We start from the raw sequence: 21535 nt of genomic DNA, 5'->3' as shown, positions 1-21535 counted from the left end.
TGTGATAAATGGGTACGAAGAACAAGGACCTTGTGATAAAACTGACTGTGATCAAAATGTATTGCTGTGACATGTAAAACAGGTCTTTCTGTTCATTAAAGAAAATATTGATGGGTTATAATTTGTAGGATGACCCCAGAGGAATGGAAGAGAGCAGAGACAGGATCAGCCCATTTCATGTGAAACACAGGGGGAAGAAGGAAGCAGGAATCATTAGCTAAAATATAGTTTTTGGAGTTCTCAGGTACAAAAGAGGAGCTATTCCCCTTTCTCTTGAGTAGCTACAGAGGGTGTGAAGGTCACAAAGATGAGCAGCTGCCTCAGTGCAGAGAGATTCCAGCAGCCTCCATGAGCAGAAGCTGCTCTTTCCATATGAACTGATCATTTGGCTTTAAGCATTTTGACCTTCCTAAAGGGTTTTTTCCCCATTTCATAAATTAACAAAGTCAAAATCAAAGCAGATGAGTTTGGGCTCAATTTTATTCACTTCTTTTGTTGTGTGAAATGGAGGATTGGGAAGAAGATGGCTCAGTGTTTAGAGAAGCAAAGAAAAAAAAGCAGGAAGAAAGGGAGCTGACTGGCAGTCCAAACCTGCAACCTCTATGTGTTGAAAATGATGGAGAGGCTGAGGTATTATCCCTATCCTAAGGCAGTGAGGGCTCTATTGTGTGAGGCTGCTTCAGAAATTTTATTGAGCATTGTTCTTTGCCAGTGAAGTGCTTGTGTGAAAAGGTACTTGGGTTTGGAGACAATGAAGACTGATGCAATTTTGTTGGTAAATCAACTGTAGCAAAATTATGCACCTGTCTCCCTGCTAGAATTGAAAGGGAATTGAAGGACATCTACACAATAAATGATGAATGTCATTATAAATCTGAAGGTAAAATGGTAAAATGTGTCGCTGTTGAAATGACACAAAACTGGGAGAGCTGCACAGATAATTTTCCATTAAATATCCTCCACATAGACAAGAATTTCAGCAGAGTTGCTTCATTTTGTTTTAGTCTTTAGGGTAGGCTTAATCAATCTTCAGTATGCCTATGATGGTATCTTTTTAACCCGTGTTCCCATGTCCTGCAGGCTGATCCAGATGAGGGCTGAGGCAAAGAGCAAACGAGAGGAAAGGGAGGAGATGGAAAGACAGAAGGCTGAGGAGATAGCAAGGAGAAAGGAGGTGTTGGCAGCTCTATTCAAGGAATGGACTGTGGATGGCAATTACAGAATCCCAGCAGCACTGGTAACTAGGGGAGATCCTGCCATGGTTGTTGCAGACAGGATAAAAAGGGCATTTGTCCTAGTGCCATGTGCCCTGGCATGGCAGCATGGGGCACAAGGATGGGTGATGGCTCTGCCACCACAGGATCAGGGGACAGGGCACTGCCCAGAGATCTTACCTATGTGTAAGACCCAGGACTGGCCCATATGTCTGATTATTCTGGGTGATTTATTTTAGTAATTGTCTCTTGTTGTCTGCATGACACAGGCCTTTGACTATTACCTTGATTTTTAGGTTCAGAGTACCATCAGGTTTTTTCCAGATGTCACTGATTCTATTCCTGAAGATATGAGAAAAGGCAAGTTTTCAACGTGTCTTCCTTAGTTTTATTGCTGTGATCTGAATTCTGATGTGAACTGTGAGCAAACAGCAAATGGATTTGATAACAGAGAAAGAATCTCTAAGGGTAGTTACATCAGGATATGAACCACAAATCTTCAGATAGATTGGAAAGAGACTGAACCACCATGTGATTCATTCATATGATCTTGAAAAGTATGGGAAAATGTTTTAAAAATCTTTCAGGGAGATAGAAAGGCCAGATGCAGACCTTTTCCACTTACATCCCTTATTAGCCAGACATTGCCATGTGCTTATTGCTAATTTTAAAAATCACTGTACCAACCTCCTCCTTTTTGTGTTTGTCTCATGGGAGGTCTTGGAAATACTGACATACTGGGAGATGTGGAACAAAGGTGGGATCAACAAAATTAAAATCTGACAGTGTTGTTACCTGTTATGGTTTCAGGGGAATTGCTGAGGTGACCTAATGCTCCACCCAATAGCTCATCTCATCAAGCCATTCCCTTGGCCCATCCCAGGCATCCAGTGACACACAGCCCAGGGCCTCTGTACCACAGCACTCAGCTCAGAATGATTTCCATAATTCCTGTCCACTTTATATAGCTCACACTTGACCTCTCCAGATGATGATAATTGAATAGAACCAGGAACACTGAAGTGGCAACACGAGCCTGCTGCCAGCCCTTTGCATCGAGAGCCTGTAATGATCATCAGTGATAACAAATGAGCCTTTGCTGATTTGGGATGATAAACTGGGCCCTCCAGAGAGTGTTTCTGTTGCTGCTGGAGTCACCTCTGGCTGGAGCTTGCCCTTGCTCAGCCCTGTCTGTATTACAGAATTGTTCCTCACCCGGTGTTGGTAGGATGTCGTGTGACTGCCAAACACAGCCCCTGTGCTCCTGCTGTTGTGGTTCCCCACTGCAAACATGGGACATGAGATTGTGAAGGAATTTCCTGCCCTGATATTTGCTCTGCAGATGTTGGGGGTGCTCTCTGTACTATTTCTCTAATAGGCTCAATTTCTTAATTTATTTCACTTAATAGCATTCAATGTACATTAACAGAACATTACACTCTGTTTTATGGTTTAATAAAGATAATGTACAGTTTAGGAACATATTAACCAACAAGAGATAAATGCATTCTATGATGAATTTTCTCATTACTGCTGATATATTTAGAAGAAAGAACAGAAAAATAATGCTAACAGAATTCAGAAACCTATATGGATGTTTGATGTCTTTTTTCAGTTCCATTATAGCAGCCCAGAAACTGACCAAAACATACTCTTCAATATCATCACCAGTAAAAATATTCCCATATTCCCAAATATTCCAATATCCTTGAGAAAGTTACTATGATTTTCAGATTTCTCTCTTGCAAAGCAGAATCCATGTCTCGAGAGTTCTAAGGCATTTTTATCTGTTTGTTAAATCAAAAATCATTTCCTCCCTCACATAATTAGTTGTAAGTACTGTTAAAATCATTGCAATTTGCTCCAGCTTATGTCAAGAATAAATATGACTCTACAGTCCTGAATAGCTAAATGGAGATTCTCAGCAAGAGAAATGCAAGGAAATTTAGATTATTTCTATACAGTCAGATGCTTCAGCTACTGTGGGATAACCTCAAATAAATGTCATCCAACATGAGAAGAAAATTAATGTAACAGCACAATGTGCAAAAATATTGTACAATATGTGTGCAAATTCAGAACTGTTGCTTTCTAAACCAATATCCCTTCATTTTTTTACCAGCAACCCATGACAGGAAGCTGAAAATCTTACACACATTGGAAAAAACAGTAAAGCTAGATGAGTTCACAAAGGTGAGAAATGAAATAAGAGCACTTGGTTCAGAATGTGATGTTTATCTTGAAGTTTCAGCATTTCCCTGATGATGGCCCAGAGGAGTAAGTGAAGGGCTGCCTTTCTCCAGCATCCCAGGTAACTGGCTGTACGAGGACATTTCACATTCTGTCTCCATCCTGCTCTCACAACACTTCCATTCTGACCAGCTGGAGGGAACTGTTTTGCCTTCCTCAGAGCTGCAGCCTGTGCTGCTCTTTGGGAAGTTACTTCTGGAGCAGTGGTTTTCAGGACACCCCTCCCTGTCCCTTTCTAGAATGTCAAAGCCCTGAATCACTTGTGAATTCAGACTTTGCTTGGCTGCTCACAGGAGATTTGGTGTCTCACTACAACAATTAGCCTGGGGTAATTAGTAACATCCTCACAATACTGCTATTTCTGACTAAGTTCTATTAACCAGGATGAACCAAACCATGAAGACCTGAGATGAGAAGCATTTGTCCTCAACTATCACTGGTCTGAACCATAAACAAACGCAACAAGTCTCATAAATATTCATGAAGCATAACCAAGTAGTTTTAAACTCAAATCTGTCATTGGGAAACATCAGAAGTGTGGTTTTAACTCATCAAAATCACAAATGTGGTTGGAAGTTTCACCCCATTACTCTGCTGTACCTCAAGCTGAAAACAACCAAATTGGTTCAAACCATATTTATTGAAAGCTGTCCAGGCCAAGGCTTTGCCAGCAATTTCTACCTGCGACAGAGCTGGATTTTATGGTTGGGTAATTAAACCTGTAAAAAGGGGTGTTTAGAATAGGAATAATAGCAGACTCTCATTGCAGCAGTGCTAGTGGGTGCTGTTATAATAATTAAAACCAGAGTATAAAGCAGCTGTGCAGAGACTAATTCCAAGCAACCATGTGTGATTTTTTTGTGCCTTCTTCCCTCTCAGGAGACTCACATGTTTGGTATTTTGCACAGAGATGCATTTTTATGGTAACTTGTTGAAGGTTTTTTTGAGCATGAAATGAGATATTTTTGAATTTAACCTCAGAATTATTGCATCTAATTAAGAAGACTATTGTAGATAATGAGAGCCCAGAGAATTGCTTTTGTCATTGCAATGAAGCATCAGTCCATAACCCCTATGGTACATATATATAATCACTGAATGAATTCATGCTCCATTAGCATTAGAAAACTGTTTAAAATATACTTTGTGTACTCTTTATTTTAACTCAATTAAAGATATGACAACAGAGATCAGAAGCACATAAGACATGGATTGTCAGGCTGTCTGATGTGCCAGGAATGTTCTCTCAGAACATATTCTCTGATGCTTTTTCCAGTCCAGTTTAATTGAATCAAATGATGAGGCTTTCATCACTTCCCTTGGGAACTGTTCCATCATCAGGCCAGGGCTGCTTCTAATCCTCAGCTGCAATTTACCTTTGTTCACCCCTTTCCATCATCCACCAAACCCAGAAAGAGATGATCTTCCTCCACACTGGTCATGGCCCTTTCCCATGTGGAAAGCATTGCTCTTAATGGACCTTAAAATTAAATAGCACTTTTTTTTCCTGCCTTGAATTCAGTGCAGGTTTGGATTACTTAAAGGCTGTTAGAAACTCAGTAGAGAGACCTCACACATCATTGTTTTTTGAGTTTGGTGTTTTTTTTTCCAGAAATGCAGAACAGTGACTGTCGTAATTTTACTTCCTTCGTGACAACCTCGTAGGGTCTTTTATATGAAAAGCATTTAAATCCCAGAGACCAGCTCTTAATAGTTAATTCACTTTGTGCTCTAACACACAGAGCCCCCAGCAGTCTGGCACAAAGCTATTGACATCAAGGGAAATGCTCACATTGTCTTTGCAGGGTCAGAATCAGGCTTTAAAGGTGAGATTATTTTTTCACGATTGCATGTGGCTTTCTCCATTTCTAGTGAGATCAATGAACAAGAAGAACAGATCCATTGTTTTTTATGATAATGTGATCACAAGCTACACCAAGGTCTCTGGGCAGCAAGAAGGAGGTGTGCCAGCTTCCTTTGGAGAGGCAACAAAATCTCTCTGTTAATAACAAATAAATGTATGCTAATTATGTATACAGTAATTTACACATCAGTAAGAAAGGCTTAAGCCTGTGATGGTGCCTCCTGCCCACATGGTGCTTGTAAACAGTGTCCTGTGAAGCTGTTAGACACAGTATTACTGCAGGAGCCTTTGGATGTGTCATCAAGGTGACATCCAGAATAACAAACTTCTTGTCCAACCTGCCTGATCTCAACAGCCTCACCTTTAAGGTTCCTCTGTCACAGGGCTCTGTGTTCTATTAACTCCATGAAGCTGGTGGATACCCTTAGCCCCAGATGTGCCATCTTCTCTCCAAACTACATCCTTTTTATGCTGAAATGAAGAAAAAACCCACATTGCATAAGGAGCTCTTCTTTCCTACCAGCCACCCTTCAGGCCACTGTTTTTTTTCTGCCCTTCCTCTCTTTTCCACTTCTCCCATATATTTGGAAATCATGCAATATAAACGTGAATAATAATAACATATATTAATATTTCAGCTGGTTATTCCCTGTGTGGCATTTCAACAAGTCCAAGATATTTTAGCACTTATGTCAGGTATCCATACTCTCAAAATGGGATAATGGGAAACGTTCTTTGGAAATTCCTCCTTTTAACTGTATGGGCTCCCTGTTAGTGTGCCTGGCTCCAGAAACCTGCTATAATAATTCAGCCCAGGCTCTGGGATTGTGGTTTGTTCTGATGGCCATTATTATTTATGTCATGCACACCACATTTTTAGAACCATATTGCTTTTGCTCATAAAAGCCACATGGCTATAAATCCAAAGTGTTAAAGTGTCTCCAAGGCTGGAATGTAAAATCAATCTCAAGTCAGTAGTATTCCCAGTGTCAGAGAACTTGGGTGACAGCAGGCTCATTTTCAAGGGGATCTTCCATTTTTTTTATTGCAACCAACTGCTCCTCTAAACATTGAAATTGTAGGCAATGCTCCTTTTGTGGCATTTGAGAGTTGAGTGACTGTCACTCCTGCAGAACGTAATGGCTCAAAATGCCTCCTTGGGAGTGAAGTCAAGAATACTAAATGCTGCATAAAACCAGGGAGAAATTAAATCCTTCACAAGAAAATCGGGCTTAAACCACAACAGTTCATAGGAGAGATCTGATCCAGCACCTCTGCTTAAGCTTGATAAGTGACCTCTGAATCAGGAAAGGAGCTGTTCAGGACACATTTCTGCAGTGTCCCAGGCTTGTTTGGAGAATATTGTTTCTTCTGAAGGGGAGAATGAAGTAGGCACCGGGTCTGTGTTGTGTTGGCAGATTAAATTACAAATTCCTAAATATTTGATTGCACAAAATAGATTTTTAGGAGTTTAACTAAAGGCAAAAATACTTGAAGAAAGCTAACCATGTCCACTGCTGCTTTCTCTCCATAGCTTGTTGTTTCCTACATTGAACATGTTTCAAGTGACAAGTTCCAAGAAATCATGGAATATCTCCATAAATGTGCTGAGGACTTCCAAGAAGCAACAAAACATGATGCACAGAGGCAAATTTTTACTGTCCTCTTCCAAACTTGTGATTATAGAAAGGTAGGCAAAGCAGCTCTCAGCCTAATTTCCATGTAGGCGCGCTTCCAGTTTGGTATTTCTCTGGGTCACTGCTTGCTTTTTCTTTTTCTCAACTCTAGATTCTCTCTTTGTGCTTACTCAGCAGTATTTTAGAGAACAATAGCTGCTGCACTGTTGTCAAATTAATAGTTCTTAGACACACAAACATCCAATAGCCTATTAACTGATGGCTAATTAGAAACCGAATTACCTAAACTGATGACTTGGGACTGAAGTTTGGTTATTCTGGAGAAGAAATTAACCATGGCCTTTAATTCTAAAACATTACCTGCTTCCACAGCATGTTCAGAATTTGAGTGCTAATTTACCTATTCAGCCATACTTCAACAAAGCTAATCTGATGTAGATTGACTTTAACAAATGTACACATTACTTCAATAATTACATATATTGCATTAATTATGTTGCATGACTTTATAGATCTGACGAGCTTCTATCCATAAATCTCATAGTTAAAATTTAAAATGCAAAATAATCCACCTTTACAGCCTCTCTGAGCAGTACTGTGAGCTTTAGCCACAGTTTATGGACAGGAAATTAAAATACAGTAAGTCAGTTACTGAGCTGGAAATGAAACTCAAAAGCCATAATTTGGTTTTCAGCAGCTTTAAACTCTATCTATCATCCTCTCAGTACACCTGCATCCCCATTAAAAAACAAACAAAAAAAGTGCTAAACTCATTAGAAAACCAGTAAATAGTAGGAACTGAAGAATGAATGGCATAAACTATTGCTAAAAACTTGGGCTTCATCCAAAAATTGTGGTACTTGTTATGAGTACCCTCAGTTTGGCAGTTACTGACTACTACAGAGCAAGCAGTTTCTCTAACCTTAGTTTTCTCCCCTACATAAATTTTATATTCCACCCAGCACTCCTCCAGCTATGCTTGCAGTGCCTACCCAGAGTGAACTGTGCTCTACAATGTCATGCTAATAATGTCATTACCACCAAGAGAAAGGAATTACAGGGCTCGTTTCAACACCAATAGTGTGTTTTAGAGAATAGCAGGCAAGCTGCTGTTTCAGGGATGAGGGAAGAAATGTGTCTGCTTCCCAGCTAGGAGACATTTCACTTTCCTACGGCTCTGTCAAGAAGGGCTGTGCTGTATCTTCTTGGCTACAGGGATATATAAACCCAAGTCCTGTCTTTACCATGGATTCCCAAAGGATCCCTTCTTTCCTTTCATGTTTTAAAGTGACTTTCTTCCTATTATTTCTGTGGCAGTAATCACCATCTCCATGCTGCTAATCCCAGTGGAATCTCAGAGGCAAAGAGCCAAAAATACTAACACAACAGGAGTGAGCAGCTATCAGCAATGACGCCACTGCTGTGGAAAAAAAAACTGATGAGAGCACAGAGCTGTGGTTTCTAGGCTCCGAGGTAGCCCTGCCCTGCAAACTGAGTTCACTCAAGTGTCCGTGGGCCACGAAGCTCTTTTAAACCTGGCCTGGTTTCTTTTGTAAAGTTCTACTGTACCCACAGGGGAGATAAAAATGCAAAGTAACCCAAGGAATTCTACCACTTGAATGTGATCCATTACCTGTAGAGCCCATTCTGCAAAGCACAGCAAAGCAGTTGTTTCAGTTCCTAATTTCCATTTGTTTGGTAGCAGGCAGTTATTCCAGTCTGCATGGTGAGTGTGGCTGGCTGCCTCAATGAGCTGCAATTAGGGCCAGGGAGCTGAGAAAGCAGTGTTTAAATTACAGTCAAATTAGAAGGTATCCACATGATCATTATTATGATTTCAAATGCATGCATCCAGAAGGATGGCAGCTCAGTAAGGAGAGTCTGGACTATCCACTGCAGCAGAAACTTCCCAGGACAATCCCAGAACACCTTTGGATCACTGATATAATACCCCAAAAGGCAATGGCTCTGTGGATTTTTAGCTTATTGTCTCTGTGCTTGCTTTTATCAGTTTCTTTTGTAACTATGCATTAATTTTCAGGGATATTTTAAACACAGGATTTTAAAATAAAATTAAATTTAATCAGAGATTAGTTTTCAAGGTAATGAAGTTTGAGCACTCCTGATTATCCTTCTTGCAGTACAGCAACAACAGTCTGCTTTCTCATGACCTTTTCTAAGTGTCTGTTCTTCCCTCTTGCTCACTAACAAGTCATTGTAGTCTTCAGGATACACACATCACATTTCCAGAAAAACAATCAAGTAGTTAAACACTGACCTATCCCTGATTAAATGGCAAGGCTGTGTTGCCAAAGGAATTACTCAGAGATCACAGAACATTGCTGAAAACAGCTGAGAATCATCACCTGCCAATATCTAGGTGACAAAAAAATTAGGTCAATGTGTTTCAACTCCCTGGGCACTAAAGCTGCCCAAAGTTTTGGGCAGCTGCATAAACACAGATGGTTTTCTGTTGTGGAGAGGAGAGGCTGTACCTCTCCTGCTCACAAGGGCAGGTGGGCAGGAATCTGTCATTAGCCTCCTTATTCACACACCAACTGCAAAGAAAAGTCACCTTTTCTACTAAATTTAGGAACTGGAAAAAATAGCACAGCTGGGGAGAGTAGTCGGAAATGGTTTCTTGCTGTAGTGCTCCTCTCTTCTATAGATGGCTGTACTGTGACATGTTCCTCCCAGGGTAAGGTTCCTGAAATAACAAGAACCCCTGCTAAAATGGCAAATCTGTGTAAATTGGAAATGTTTAAATAAGTAAATAAACCCCTAGTAACAATTTCAGCTATTTTATCTATTTTTTTATATTTACCAATTTTTATATAAAAATAAAATTATCGGATCCAAATAACAAAAAACTCTTCAAGAACCTTGAGTTATCTAAATCCTCCAATTATATTACTTTAATATGATAAAAAGGTAACTGAATCCCAAAACAACATCCTTATTTTCTTTTTAATAATTCTTCATTCATCTACTCCCATTTTAATTAAGTAAAATTATGCATTAGTACTGCAAAGTTCAGAGCAACCAGCAGATGATTGTGACAAGTAACAGCTGGGGAAATTTGAATGGAAAATTGTGTGTATGTAATGGAAATACTGAATGGAAGATCCAAATATTCCACAGTGATCTGGGAAGACCTTCAAAAATGTTGTGTGTTTGTGCATCTCCTAAAAGGACCAGAGCATGATCTGATATATTCAGCTGAAAGACAAATAACAGGAAGAAATGTTTGCACAGGGGTGTGCAAAGTATCTGTATGTTAATGTTAGAAGATACAGGGAATCAGGACCTACCTCTTGTAAGTTTAGAGGCAGAATTTTGTGGTGACATTTGTTTTCCAAACCCACACATAGCTGAAATTCAACCCTGATTTCCAGCATTTCTTTTACCAGCAGGAATTAAATTACCAGACTCTGAAGCACTAAAATTGGACCAGATGGCTTCTTACATTTCAGTTCTGGTCCTTTCTGCAGAGCTGGCAAAACCCCTTCCCTGTAGAGGAAGGTGCTGCAGTACCAGAAAATGTGATGTGTTCACTTAGTTCCAGCATTAACTTCACCAGTAGGTGAGATGTGTATCTCTGGGTTGCTTCCATATCCTCTGTTTTTAACTATTGGCGCCAATAATTACTGTTTCAGGTTATAAACAATGCAGTCATCTTGAGCTAATTTCCAGAAAAGAACAGCAAAGTTCTTCCTTTATTTCTTTAGTCTAAGGGCAGGCAAAGTTCACAAGGAATTAAAAGCCTGGTGAATTTTACATTTTGCAGTTTTTAATTAAGAACAAAATGTGAAAAGGAAATCAATAATTCAGATGGAAATCTACTCACCACAAATAATGAACTTAAGTAAATCTGTTTCCTAATTAACTACTTTATTTCTCTAATGGGAGGGAGATTACAAAGGTGGCAGGACTTAAATAATGACAATAGGAATACATCATAAAATGGAAAACTTGCAATCGTTTAGGTTTGCTTTACTTTTTAAACCCCACAATTTCCTGATTGGAAATGGCCCATTTCATTGCCTTTTCCTGGGTTTATCATCTGTGTACACTCACCCTGAGCAACAAGGATTTAATAAACTCTGCACTAGAACTGCTGATACCTCTCTCCGTGGTCAAATGTTTATGAATTTTTAAAGAAAATTAGGGAGGTTGTCATAATAGCTCAGACTTTTGGACTAATTATGTTTCCAGGCCAATACATCACGCTTCAAAGGAGATGATGGGGCACAAAACCAAACTACAGTGTGCAGTCACTAAGGTAACACAGCACAGCCCGTAATACATGAGAATTCTTCCATGGTATTGTCAGACAATCAATATCTGTCCTGAGAGTATGAAATGTTGAAGCTTTGATCTTCACACGAAGAACTCCTTTGGCAGAACAGTTACAATTATCTCACTGTAATTTGTCAAGGACATGGAAGAGGAAGAGCCTGCAAAGTAATATGTGTGGGGAGTTCCAGCTCAGCCCAGAAGAAATTTTTTCCTCTATGAAATAAATTAACTTCTTTGAAATTTGTAGTGATGTTCTGGTAATGGATAATTATCAGTCACAGGTAATTCTTGGCTAGTGGTGCCTTTAATGCTACAAACGTTAATGTAAGTCACAAGAACCACAGGAAAAACTCAATAATTGTAATCTTTTTGTCTAGGTTGGTGTTTTGGATAGACAAAAGATACTGGCCCTGCTGAGAGACTTCTACGACAGAAGCTTCGTGATTGATGAGTGGGAATTTTGGAACCCCAGAGAATGTGAGCACATAGGATGTTTCAGTTGTGGTTAAAACATTGGGAGCCACACAAGGTTGGATGATTCAGATATGTTTTATAGGTGTTATCAGAAATTAACAGGGCCTACAAAAGGACCCAGATGAGTGCTGTGATCTATACACCAGAATTTGCAAATGTGTTTGGCAATCTGTAATGCAACGTTCAGAAATGCTTCAGCATCCAGAAGTTTTCCTTTCTACAGAATTCTGAAGTACTTTTTGGGAAATAGAATTAAAGAAAGATTCTTTCTGAAGCAATTGTTCTTTCTCATGGGGCAATATTAGAAGTTAATTTTGTGTTTGCACTAGAATACCACCAGGCACAGAAGATAAAGAAAGATAAAGAAAAAAGCAGATAATCATCTGCATAAAACTAAAATATTTAAAAGATATTGGACATTAATTAACTGCTGACATCAAATGCAAGGTGAATTACATCTCTCCTTCTTAGTGTAGAGAATGATGAAGTATTTATTTCAAAGGAAAACTCATCTAATGCATAGCCAGAAGTGCAGATCTCTGCAAGCAAAGACATTATTCTGAAGTGTTGTGTTCCTGAGATGTGTCTTTGCAGAAGATACATTCTGGTAGTTTGTATTTACTTGGCATTACCTTTTTTCTTTAAATTTTCTTATGCAATCCTAAAGAACATAAAACCAGTGCGAACTATCAGCTTACACATATTTTTTCTGTTTTAGGGCCAATAATTGAGCTACAAGATATTCATCTTATGAATTTCTGGGGAAGCCTTGGTGACAAGGAAGTTTATGAGGAACTCAGTGAAAATTTGGTCTTGTCTCAAACAGAAATTTCTAAAGGAGAGATTTTAGGACATGAACTTATAGATGATGATAGGCAAGGGACTGACAGAATGAGCACCAGTGTTACAGAGGGAATTGTTGAAGCTACTGATTTGGATGGAGATACCATCCAGAGTGAGAAACCCAGCTCCCCTGAAGACACCAAAACTGAGAGGGAAGCTGAGCCTGAAACTGTAGACAGACAGGATGAAGCTCTCCCAGGATCAGCCTCTGCTGAGAGCAGTCTCGGTACAGATGGAGAACCTGGAACAGGAAAATCAGAGGAATCCATTCTGGGTAGAGAGCCTGAGATAGAAACAAAACCAGAAGGAGATCACACCTCAGCCACAGAACCTGGATCAGGAAAATCAGAGGAATCCATTCTGGGTAGAGAGCCTGAGATGGAAACAAAACCAGAAGGAGATCATACCTCAGCCACAGAACCTGGATCAGAAGGGCAAGTTGACCAAGAGGACAGTGGAGTTACAGAGACAGCACCTGAAGCTACAAGCACAGCCTCAGGAGACAGAGCCGTGACAGACACGGATGTCACTGATTCCCAACAGGACACTCCAGCTGCAGAGGCTGTGAAAGAAACCCCTGCAAGCAACCAGAGCCAGTCTGACCAAGAGAGAAGCTCAGAGACAAGAGTGCAGGGTGAGGACCTTCTGCCCAGCCAGGGTAAAGGTAAAGTGTTCTCCTTTTTTCTGACAGACTGTAATAATTTTCAATGTATATATTTGGGCTGGTTTAACTACCAGGTGTTTTAAATTCATTTCAAAACCATGTGAGTGATTTCTGAGTAGAGAAGGCCATAAGCTTTGCTACCTTCTCAGTACGGTGTTTTCTGCCAAGGTTTCAGAGCCTACTCCTCTGCAGGATGGCAGGTGAGTCACTTTGCTAGTGATCTGTATTCAAGGTGCTAAGCACACACTTTAATTCAAGGAGGGACTTTGTGAAGCAGCAGTGGTTTTATAATAAGGAGAAACTTTATGTTCTGTTTCACTCTGTAATATTACTATAGCAAGACATGAACCTGAGCACATTAGATCTAGAAATTACTTAAATAACTTTTAGACTGTGACTGCCTATAGGAAGATGTGCTATGAGATCATCTAGCAGGAACCTTTTATTTTAATCTCTCACTGTGTTTCCAAGGATGATCCTACTTCATTGTCTTCAAAGGCCTTTGTTCTAGGAAGGCTGTGATCAGACAACTGTGTTTCAAAGAGGCATTTTCTTAAACATCTTAGAAGGGCCAACCTCCTTGCGAGCACTCTGTGAGCACTCTTTTGTCTCAGAGTTTAGAACACTGCAAGAACTGGGTCTACATTGATTGAGCAATCCAGTGAGAGATTCATTATGTTAAGGGTTGTAAAGCTGACAGCACAGCCCCCTGGTACCTACAGCTTTCTGTGGAAACTTCCAGTGCACATATACCCTGTCTTTCAGTCAGTCCTTGGACGTGCATCCTGTTTGTCTGGGACAGCAGTCCCTCAATGAGGTCTTTGTCTCAGACAGCCCCCTGCTGAGTAAGAGCAATTCCAGCTCACCTGTAGTCCGGGTTTGACCTGGCTGTAGGATGGCATCCATGCCAGACTGGATCTGTAGAGCTACTATTAGAAGAGTATAAGCAGATTAAGGCCTTTACTCAGCATGGAGTCAGTCTGTATTCAGCCGTAATTTCCCTGGATAGGAAGTGCAGGATTGAGGGCTGTGTTGATAGCTGCCACGTGGTTGGCTTTAGGGCAGCATTTGGCTTCCTGTGACACACTGCTTTCTGCCTTTCAGACTCAGGTCCCAGCATGGCAGAGATTCAGAAACGTCAGGATTCTTGTACTAAGAGTTCCTTTGCTGCAAGCTGCCTCACCCTACCACAGTTTGTACAGCTCATGGACAATTTTGTTGGTGAAGATATTTCTCTGCCTATTGTGAAGAGGCTTACTGCATTTATCAAACAAGAATACAAACAGACAGAAGAGGAAAGAAAGAAACAACTAGAAAAAGTAAATATTGATAAGTTTTGCTGATCTTATGTCCAAACAAAAACCAAGCAAATGCCCAAAGACACTTAGCAAAGTCAACTGTTAATATGATGCTGGCAGAGCTCTCTACTTGCAGCCTTGCATCCTCAGTTCCTTCAGGAGACCTTTTACCCTTTTGTTTTCATACAGATGCTCCCTCCCTAGCCCTCAGCTCTGGAAATGATGACAGACTCATCCTGTAAGAAGTTGTCTGTCTGTCCTAGAGCCAGACTCAGAGAGACAACAGTTGATACTTAATTGTGAAAGAGCCCAAAACATTCCATTCTGCTTATTCACCTTTATAATAGCCAAGGACCTGATCTCTGACCTACTGCACTGGCATGTACATAGGAGCTTGTAGATGTTTGGGGAGGATTTTAAAACAAGTGTGTTTGGGTTTGCTATGTGCATGGCTGGATGTGAATGTGCACAGGCTTCTTTGTGTTTCAGTTACAAGGTACTCTTGCCATGTGTTGAAAAAATATTCCCCTTCCTCATGCTCAGCATGAGGGTGCCTCATATCACTTCAGGTCTGTTTTGTGGTGCATTAATATAGCTATGTTTTCCTCAGACCTCTTTCTGGTTTCCCTCTGTGCTGCTGACCTAATTTGAATGAGATATTGGATCTGACGGCTCCATAGTCCTCACTGAACACAGCACACACTGCCAGTATTTTGGCCTTTGAGAGAATTCCACTCCAGCCAGTTATTCCTCTGTGCTGGGTTTAGAAGACAAATGGTAACGTTGCTTGGAGCCCACACACTTCAGGGCAGCACCAGCAAAATAACAGTGCAGAGAAATATGAACTGTCACATCTTGGGGTGTCACTGACAAGGCTGTGGTTAGCTCTTGCTGGGGAGACATTTGTGTTCTGGGAAACTTGCACTTACCTGAGCTGACCTCACCTTAAATCCAGCACAGGCTTCATTTGTTCACTGTGAAATAACTCTCTACAGTGCTGCTCCTGCCTGGTAAACTGAACTGTCACCTGTGCTTAGTGTTTCTAAGTTATCTCCCAGGTTTAATGATTCATCTCTAGGTCTGAGCCATGTATGTATAGATTCAGCCTGGCCCACAGGAATGATGTGATTGGCACAACCACTTCAGAGTGTGTCCACACTTGTGTAGTGTCCCCATTTGTGTAGTGTCCAGCATCAGCACCAAACACCGACTGTTCCTCTGTTGCAGGTCCAACACATGTCTCACATGGCCCAAAGGAAACAGCTCTTGGAGACACTTTTTGAAAAGTGGGACAGCAGTGCATGTGGGTCTCTAGAACTGGAAGAGGTGATTGCTGTTCTGAGACCATTCAAGGGAATGGGAGAAGAGGCCTTGATGAAGGGTAAGGAAAAATCTCTGCTCTGTGCCACTTCATCTTCAGCCACTCAGTGACAGGGCTAATGAGGTTGTTGCAAGCACCAGTCATAAGCATACACAGTATGAGGTGTAAAATAGAAAGGAACAGTTACCCAGACCTATTTATGAATGCATTGCTCCATGCCCTCCTCCTGTGCAAGATTCCCAGGCAGAGGGGTAGCTCAATGTTTTAATGATACTCGGATGAGTTGAAAAATTATTTCAGCTGTAACATGCAATGTATACATGTGATATGGCAGTGAAAAAGCACACACAAAGCCTAAGGACATGTTTGCACTTATAGTCCAGTCCATCTGTGTTATCCAGCTATTTTTAATAGATACATTTTACTGTGCTTCCAGCAGGAATGTACCTCACAGGAGAGAACAGCTTTCCTTGTAGATCTCAAATAGCCTGTAGTTATCCACACTGTCACACAGCTCTCATGAATTACAGAGCAGCTTTGAGTATCACTTCACTGTTGGTTATTTTACTGCATAAACTTAGCAAATTTGGTCCATGATAAAAAAGACTTGGGTCCAGTGGAAGTGCTGCAGGTTCATCTGAGCCTGTCTGGCATCCTCATGCATATCAACATGTGGGCAAAAGGTGCTCTGAAACACTGTATTAACAATTAAGAACATGTCTGCATGTGTGTTTGGGTGGAAAGGACTGGTTTTTTTTTCATCTCTATGCTTGTCTTCATGCTGCTTGTTCTCCTGCAAATCACTTAAAATGGCTCACTTTGGCAACCATCAAAATCTCTTTATCCTTCAGCTCACTGGAGGCAGCTGGTGGGGTGGGGAGCACACCAGCATGTCACAGTTAATCATCTCCAGGCTGTCCACCCAGCAGAAACTGGCAGTTCACTGCTCTCTTATATTCAAAGCATGCCAGAACATACCATGGAAATATGGAAGGACACAGTCCCTTCCATGAAGGGCTCATAAACTAAAGGACAAAAAAATAGAAAGAGAGCATAGCAAAATCAATACCACCTAACAGCAACGTGAACTATTTCTAGCAGATTCAACCTAATCTCTCAAGGATATGGAACAGGCAGGTTTGGGGGAAAGGTTCACAGACATTGCACTTCTGGAGGGAAACACTGAGTAAAAAGTGAGTAGAATTATTTGATTGCCCTTGCAAGTGAAAAGTGTAAATTAGGTATAAAGGGGGAAATAATTCATTATGCTGTGACTCAGTAATGAAGGAAATGATCATACCACATTCAACTTTATGTGTATTTTTTTCTGCATCCCTTTCTTCAAAGTGAGGAGAAAATGGAGGTAAAAATCCAAACATTTTATATGATCAAAAAGTTCTCCATCCTAGTTCTGTCAGAAAATCAGAAATTAAATTAGAATACTGAATGTTCCTTAGATGATGGGTTTGCATAAGACAGCATTAAATATCATGGCCCCACCACAACTGGGGCCAAGTTAGTACTTGCTACTTCTTCAGCTAAAATCTGTGATAATGATGACAAAATGGTTTGGATTGGAAGGCACCTCTAAAGATCACCTAGTCCAATACCCTGCCATGACCAGGGACATCTTCGGGTCCAACAGGATTTGAAAACAGGATGCAGAAAAAAATGATGGAATCATCAATCACAGAGAAGCCGAGGAGGCTGGGCTCCCGGAGCCAGGCAGCGCCCGCACGTTCCTCAGGCTGTGCAAGAGCACCCCCGTGAGCCCAGAGCCGGGGCTGGGCAGAGCCTGCGCCGCGCCGGGACAGCTCTGACACACCGGCTGCGGAGCTCAGCAGAGAAACCAGGGCTGTGCGCGATTCTTTCTCATAGGAGGGAAGCAGAGGCATCTAGAGAAAAGGATGCGTCCAGTTTGGAGACTGGAGATTACCTGCCGGTGTGACCACTTTCATGTAGGAGATAGCTGAAAGAAATCTAGAAGGATGGGCTGGATGGACTCCACTCAAAGCCTGTTTAAGTCTTGATTTGTATTTTGCAAAACTGTTTAATAAACTGGATTTTCCCTGTCTTATTTTTCTATTTATTTTTTCTACTAGCAAAGGAACAGCTTTGCTCCCAATACCCTGAGCTCTGTAGAATGGAGAAGCTATCCCCAAAGGCATTCCAGACTTTCCTTGAATTAATTGCTTCCAAGTTCCCTGGCAATGAGGATGAAACTATTGATAACTTGATCAGATTCCTGACCACAAGTGTGGAACGAAGTGTGGAACAAAGTCACACCAAGAGCTTGCAAAGCTCAGCCAGGTGGAAATGGCTGCAGGATATCCAGCAAGCGGCTGAGAGGAGTGTAACAAGCATGGAACCAGTGTACAAAGCAATGATTAAGGCCCTGTCCCAGGTAGGCATCCTTGCTCTGCCAGTACTGAAAGAACCTCGTGGATAATTTTGTCTGTCTCTGGTCAGATCTGGAAATCCATAGCTGTAGTTTTAGACCTTCTGAAATTAAAACACCAGAAGTCAGTTTGGGACAAAGGTGGTTAATTTGTAGTGGAAATTGTTTCATTGTTAATTTACAGCTGCAACTTTAGCTGTTTTTCCTCACCATTAAAGCCCTTCTGAAAGCCAAACTTCTCTCTGTGTAGCTGAAGTGTTCTTGCAGTATTGTCTAGGTTTGTAAATGTGGCAATTCTGGCACTTGTTTGTTTTTTTCTTAAAGGAATCTCCTATTGGAGAAGAAATCCATAGGACTTTTTTTAAGGCACAGATTATAGTTAAGGATTATTTTTCTATTTACTTCTCCCCATTAGCAACAGAAAAAGGAAATCAGTTTCCCTTGCCAATCAAAATACTGAGTGTTTGTGCTTGTCACAGGGGGCACTGGGCAGACATGGCCACAGCAGAGACACCAGCCATGTCATGGGGTTGGTGACACACAAACTCAGTGACCCGGAGCAGCATCTCAGCAAAAATTAAACAAGTGCTAAGTCCATTAAATAAGTGCCAGTGGCTAATGTGCAGACTGTAATGAAGAACATTTGGTTGCTAGGACATGAAAGCCCATGGGAATCACGGGACAATCAGTGCATATATTGCCCTTTTGGAAGAGAACCAGCTCCCCGCAGAGCAGGGACAGATTCTCCTGCGCTATGTGGCCTGTACAGCAGACAATGCTCCCCATGTCCTCAACCAAGCACTGCACAGAGACATGAAAGGTGTCAGGTAAGAAAAGCTTAAAATACCTGTTCCTTTTCCTCTAAACTGTTTGGAATGTATGGGGCAGTGTTTGGGTCACACTGGAAACTGAGGTTGATGAAGTACTCCAGAGAGGAAATCTCCCAAGAGATGGTTGTGGAATGATCCAATATCCTATACATGTCCTTATACTCCTCATGGTCTGCTTAGAACTGTTCTGTTTGGGATTTCAGTCCTTTCCTTGGGGAGATTAGCTCACAGTCTAATAAATCTCATCCTTTAGCAAATGTCTGTGGCACTGGGCCTACATTTTCTTCTTTAAAAATTAATTCCCTTATGCCAGTTTATATCCGCAGGATATTTTTGAGAACAATGCCTTTCCTTCCCTACTGTTTATGCTATAAACAGGTTTCATGCTTCTTCACTTGTCATTTCCAAAAGCCAGACATATTTGTCTCTTTAAACATTGTTGTCTCTAGCCTATTAAATGTAACTGCTGCTTACTTCTCTATTCCTTTCCATTCCATTCATTAGTTGATGTTTTTAAAATGTCCTAAGGATGAAAAGTGTCTCTTTATTACCACTGCCTTTGGGATGCAAGAGGTAAATATGGTATTGCTGAGTGTGATCAGACCTTCCTTCTCTGATGCCAAAAACAGGGACAGATCAAAGCTGCAGTATTTATTGCATCAAAAAGGTTTTCTGCTCCTCTTGACAAACCTCATAAATTTATATTTCAGCTTTGCAGCCATTGACCAGGGAAAGCCAATCTATGTTCCAAGAGCTCAGCTCCATGGAAACGTTCACTTCTGGAACTCTGCCCGCCTTGTGGAGGAGAATACAGGTTCATTCCTGGTGCTGCCCCTGTATGATGCTCATTGGAGAGTTTTTGGCATTCTAGGACTTGACACTCTTCAGGACAAGGATGAGAAATCTATCTTCCAGATACATGAGATCACTTTCTATGAGGTGGGCACCATCAGAAAGCAGTTTGTTACTCCAACCTGCAAAAAACTTGTGAATTTTACATGTTCTGCATAAATGTAATATATACAACTAAAAAAATATCTGTGGGTCCCCTTCTGCAGTATATGGTGAAAGTGGTGTAAGGAGAGCACCTTATCAGTATCCTGCTGATTAGCATCTTATCTGAAATTTGTTATGAGGTATCACTTCATCAATAATTTATTTCATCTTTTCTTGACTAGGAGATTAATTTACCTTTTGAGTGAAGTCCAAAGATAGCAGCTTTTATTTCCTGAATCTCTCAATCTCATATTTGTGTTGGTTTCTGTAAAATGACATGAAACCTTAATTTTTACATGGTGGAATAATTATAAGTGACAGCCATCCAGATTTCTTTGGGGTGCTCTTTGGGATCAGCCTCACTGTGGATGCATCATCTGGGCAGCAGGGAGCGCAGCAAGCCAACCTTACCAGTCCATTTGGCTATTTCCACTAAAAGTCAGCTCTGTCTGCTTAAGGATTTGGCTGTGACTGGGAACTGAGTACTTCAGGGCATTATTTGATAAGGGACATTTCACAGTCACTTTTCCACTTTACAAATTCTGGTTAAAGCAATTCGTTACAACATGAACATTGCATCAGCTTTTTTCTCCAAAGTTTTGTGGAATTGTATGGCTCACTTGGAGGATTCTGCTTTCACAGGGAGTTTGCTATGCATTCAGCAAAGCCTACCACTACATCTGCATGCAGGAAAATGTCCTACAAGTGGTTGTCACGGCTCTGGACTGGTTGTATCCCAGGACACCCAGCATCCAAGCTATCACAACCTATCTGGTGGCACCTGGCAAAGACAAGGTACTGCAAAGAAAATGTCTGTAATCATCAGGGGCTGAAAGGCTGCTTTAGAGGCGTGGTGCCATTTCCAGCTGCCTGTGTTTTTCCAGTGGTTTTATCATTAAAGCTGAAGCCTGCACAAGATTCTTGTGCCAGCTCGTGCAACAAAAGGGCTACAAAGGTAGGGAGGGAAGATTGCCTCTGTAAAGGAGACCCCTCTTCATTCTTTTCATCCTCCCATGTAAAAGAATTCCAGAGCACTGCTAGTATAACCCTTTCTCCATATGAAAAGAGAATATTCTCCTACTTCAGTGTTCACTGCTGCATAGCAACCAATAGAGCAGAACCCCACACCCATCCATCCATCCATAGCTTCGCTGTCTGGGACTTCTACTAAGGGAAATGCTTCTCTTTGGAGATCCTCTGCATGTCAAAATAATGGTATTTTATATGGACAAGAGAATGTTCCAGCTAATGTATTAGCTCTTTGTTCTGAACTTGTGTCAGCAGCCAAGATGTAAATACAGCTCAGGAAGTGCCTGGTTCCCAATTAGCCAGCTTGTCAATGCAGCCCCACTTCGTGCAGGTCATATTCCTGTTGTTCAGCAGGCACTCAGGTCCTGGAAAGCTTGTCACCTCATGTACCAGTGAGTTAAGAAGACAAAAAGTATAC

General features: G+C 41.1%; 1 protein-coding gene across 7 annotated transcripts in view; it reads left to right on the top strand.

Moving 5' to 3' along the window:
• Positions 1 to 21535, top strand: part of EFCAB5 (EF-hand calcium binding domain 5) — a 38810-nt gene that overhangs the window by 12378 nt on the left and 4897 nt on the right. For all 7 annotated transcript variants that reach the window (XM_056506854.1, XM_056506852.1, XM_056506857.1 and 4 more), the window contains 12 exons: positions 1081 to 1237; positions 1511 to 1574; positions 3337 to 3407; positions 6863 to 7018; positions 11642 to 11741; positions 12457 to 13245; positions 14350 to 14564; positions 15771 to 15924; positions 17967 to 18268; positions 18917 to 19089; positions 19803 to 20031; positions 20731 to 20883. In XM_056506854.1, the coding sequence (XP_056362829.1) occupies positions 1081 to 1237; positions 1511 to 1574; positions 3337 to 3407; positions 6863 to 7018; positions 11642 to 11741; positions 12457 to 13245; positions 14350 to 14564; positions 15771 to 15924; positions 17967 to 18268; positions 18917 to 19089; positions 19803 to 20031; positions 20731 to 20883 (2563 nt within the window). The remainder of the gene's footprint in view (positions 1 to 1080; positions 1238 to 1510; positions 1575 to 3336; positions 3408 to 6862; positions 7019 to 11641; positions 11742 to 12456; positions 13246 to 14349; positions 14565 to 15770; positions 15925 to 17966; positions 18269 to 18916; positions 19090 to 19802; positions 20032 to 20730; positions 20884 to 21535) is intronic.

Source organism: Oenanthe melanoleuca, chromosome 19, assembly GCF_029582105.1.
Source record: "Oenanthe melanoleuca isolate GR-GAL-2019-014 chromosome 19, OMel1.0, whole genome shotgun sequence".
In the NCBI taxonomy this organism is placed as follows: domain Eukaryota; kingdom Metazoa; phylum Chordata; class Aves; order Passeriformes; family Muscicapidae; genus Oenanthe; species Oenanthe melanoleuca.
The sequence above is the reverse complement of the archived record's forward strand: the minus strand, read 5'-3'. Positions and strand labels throughout refer to the sequence as shown.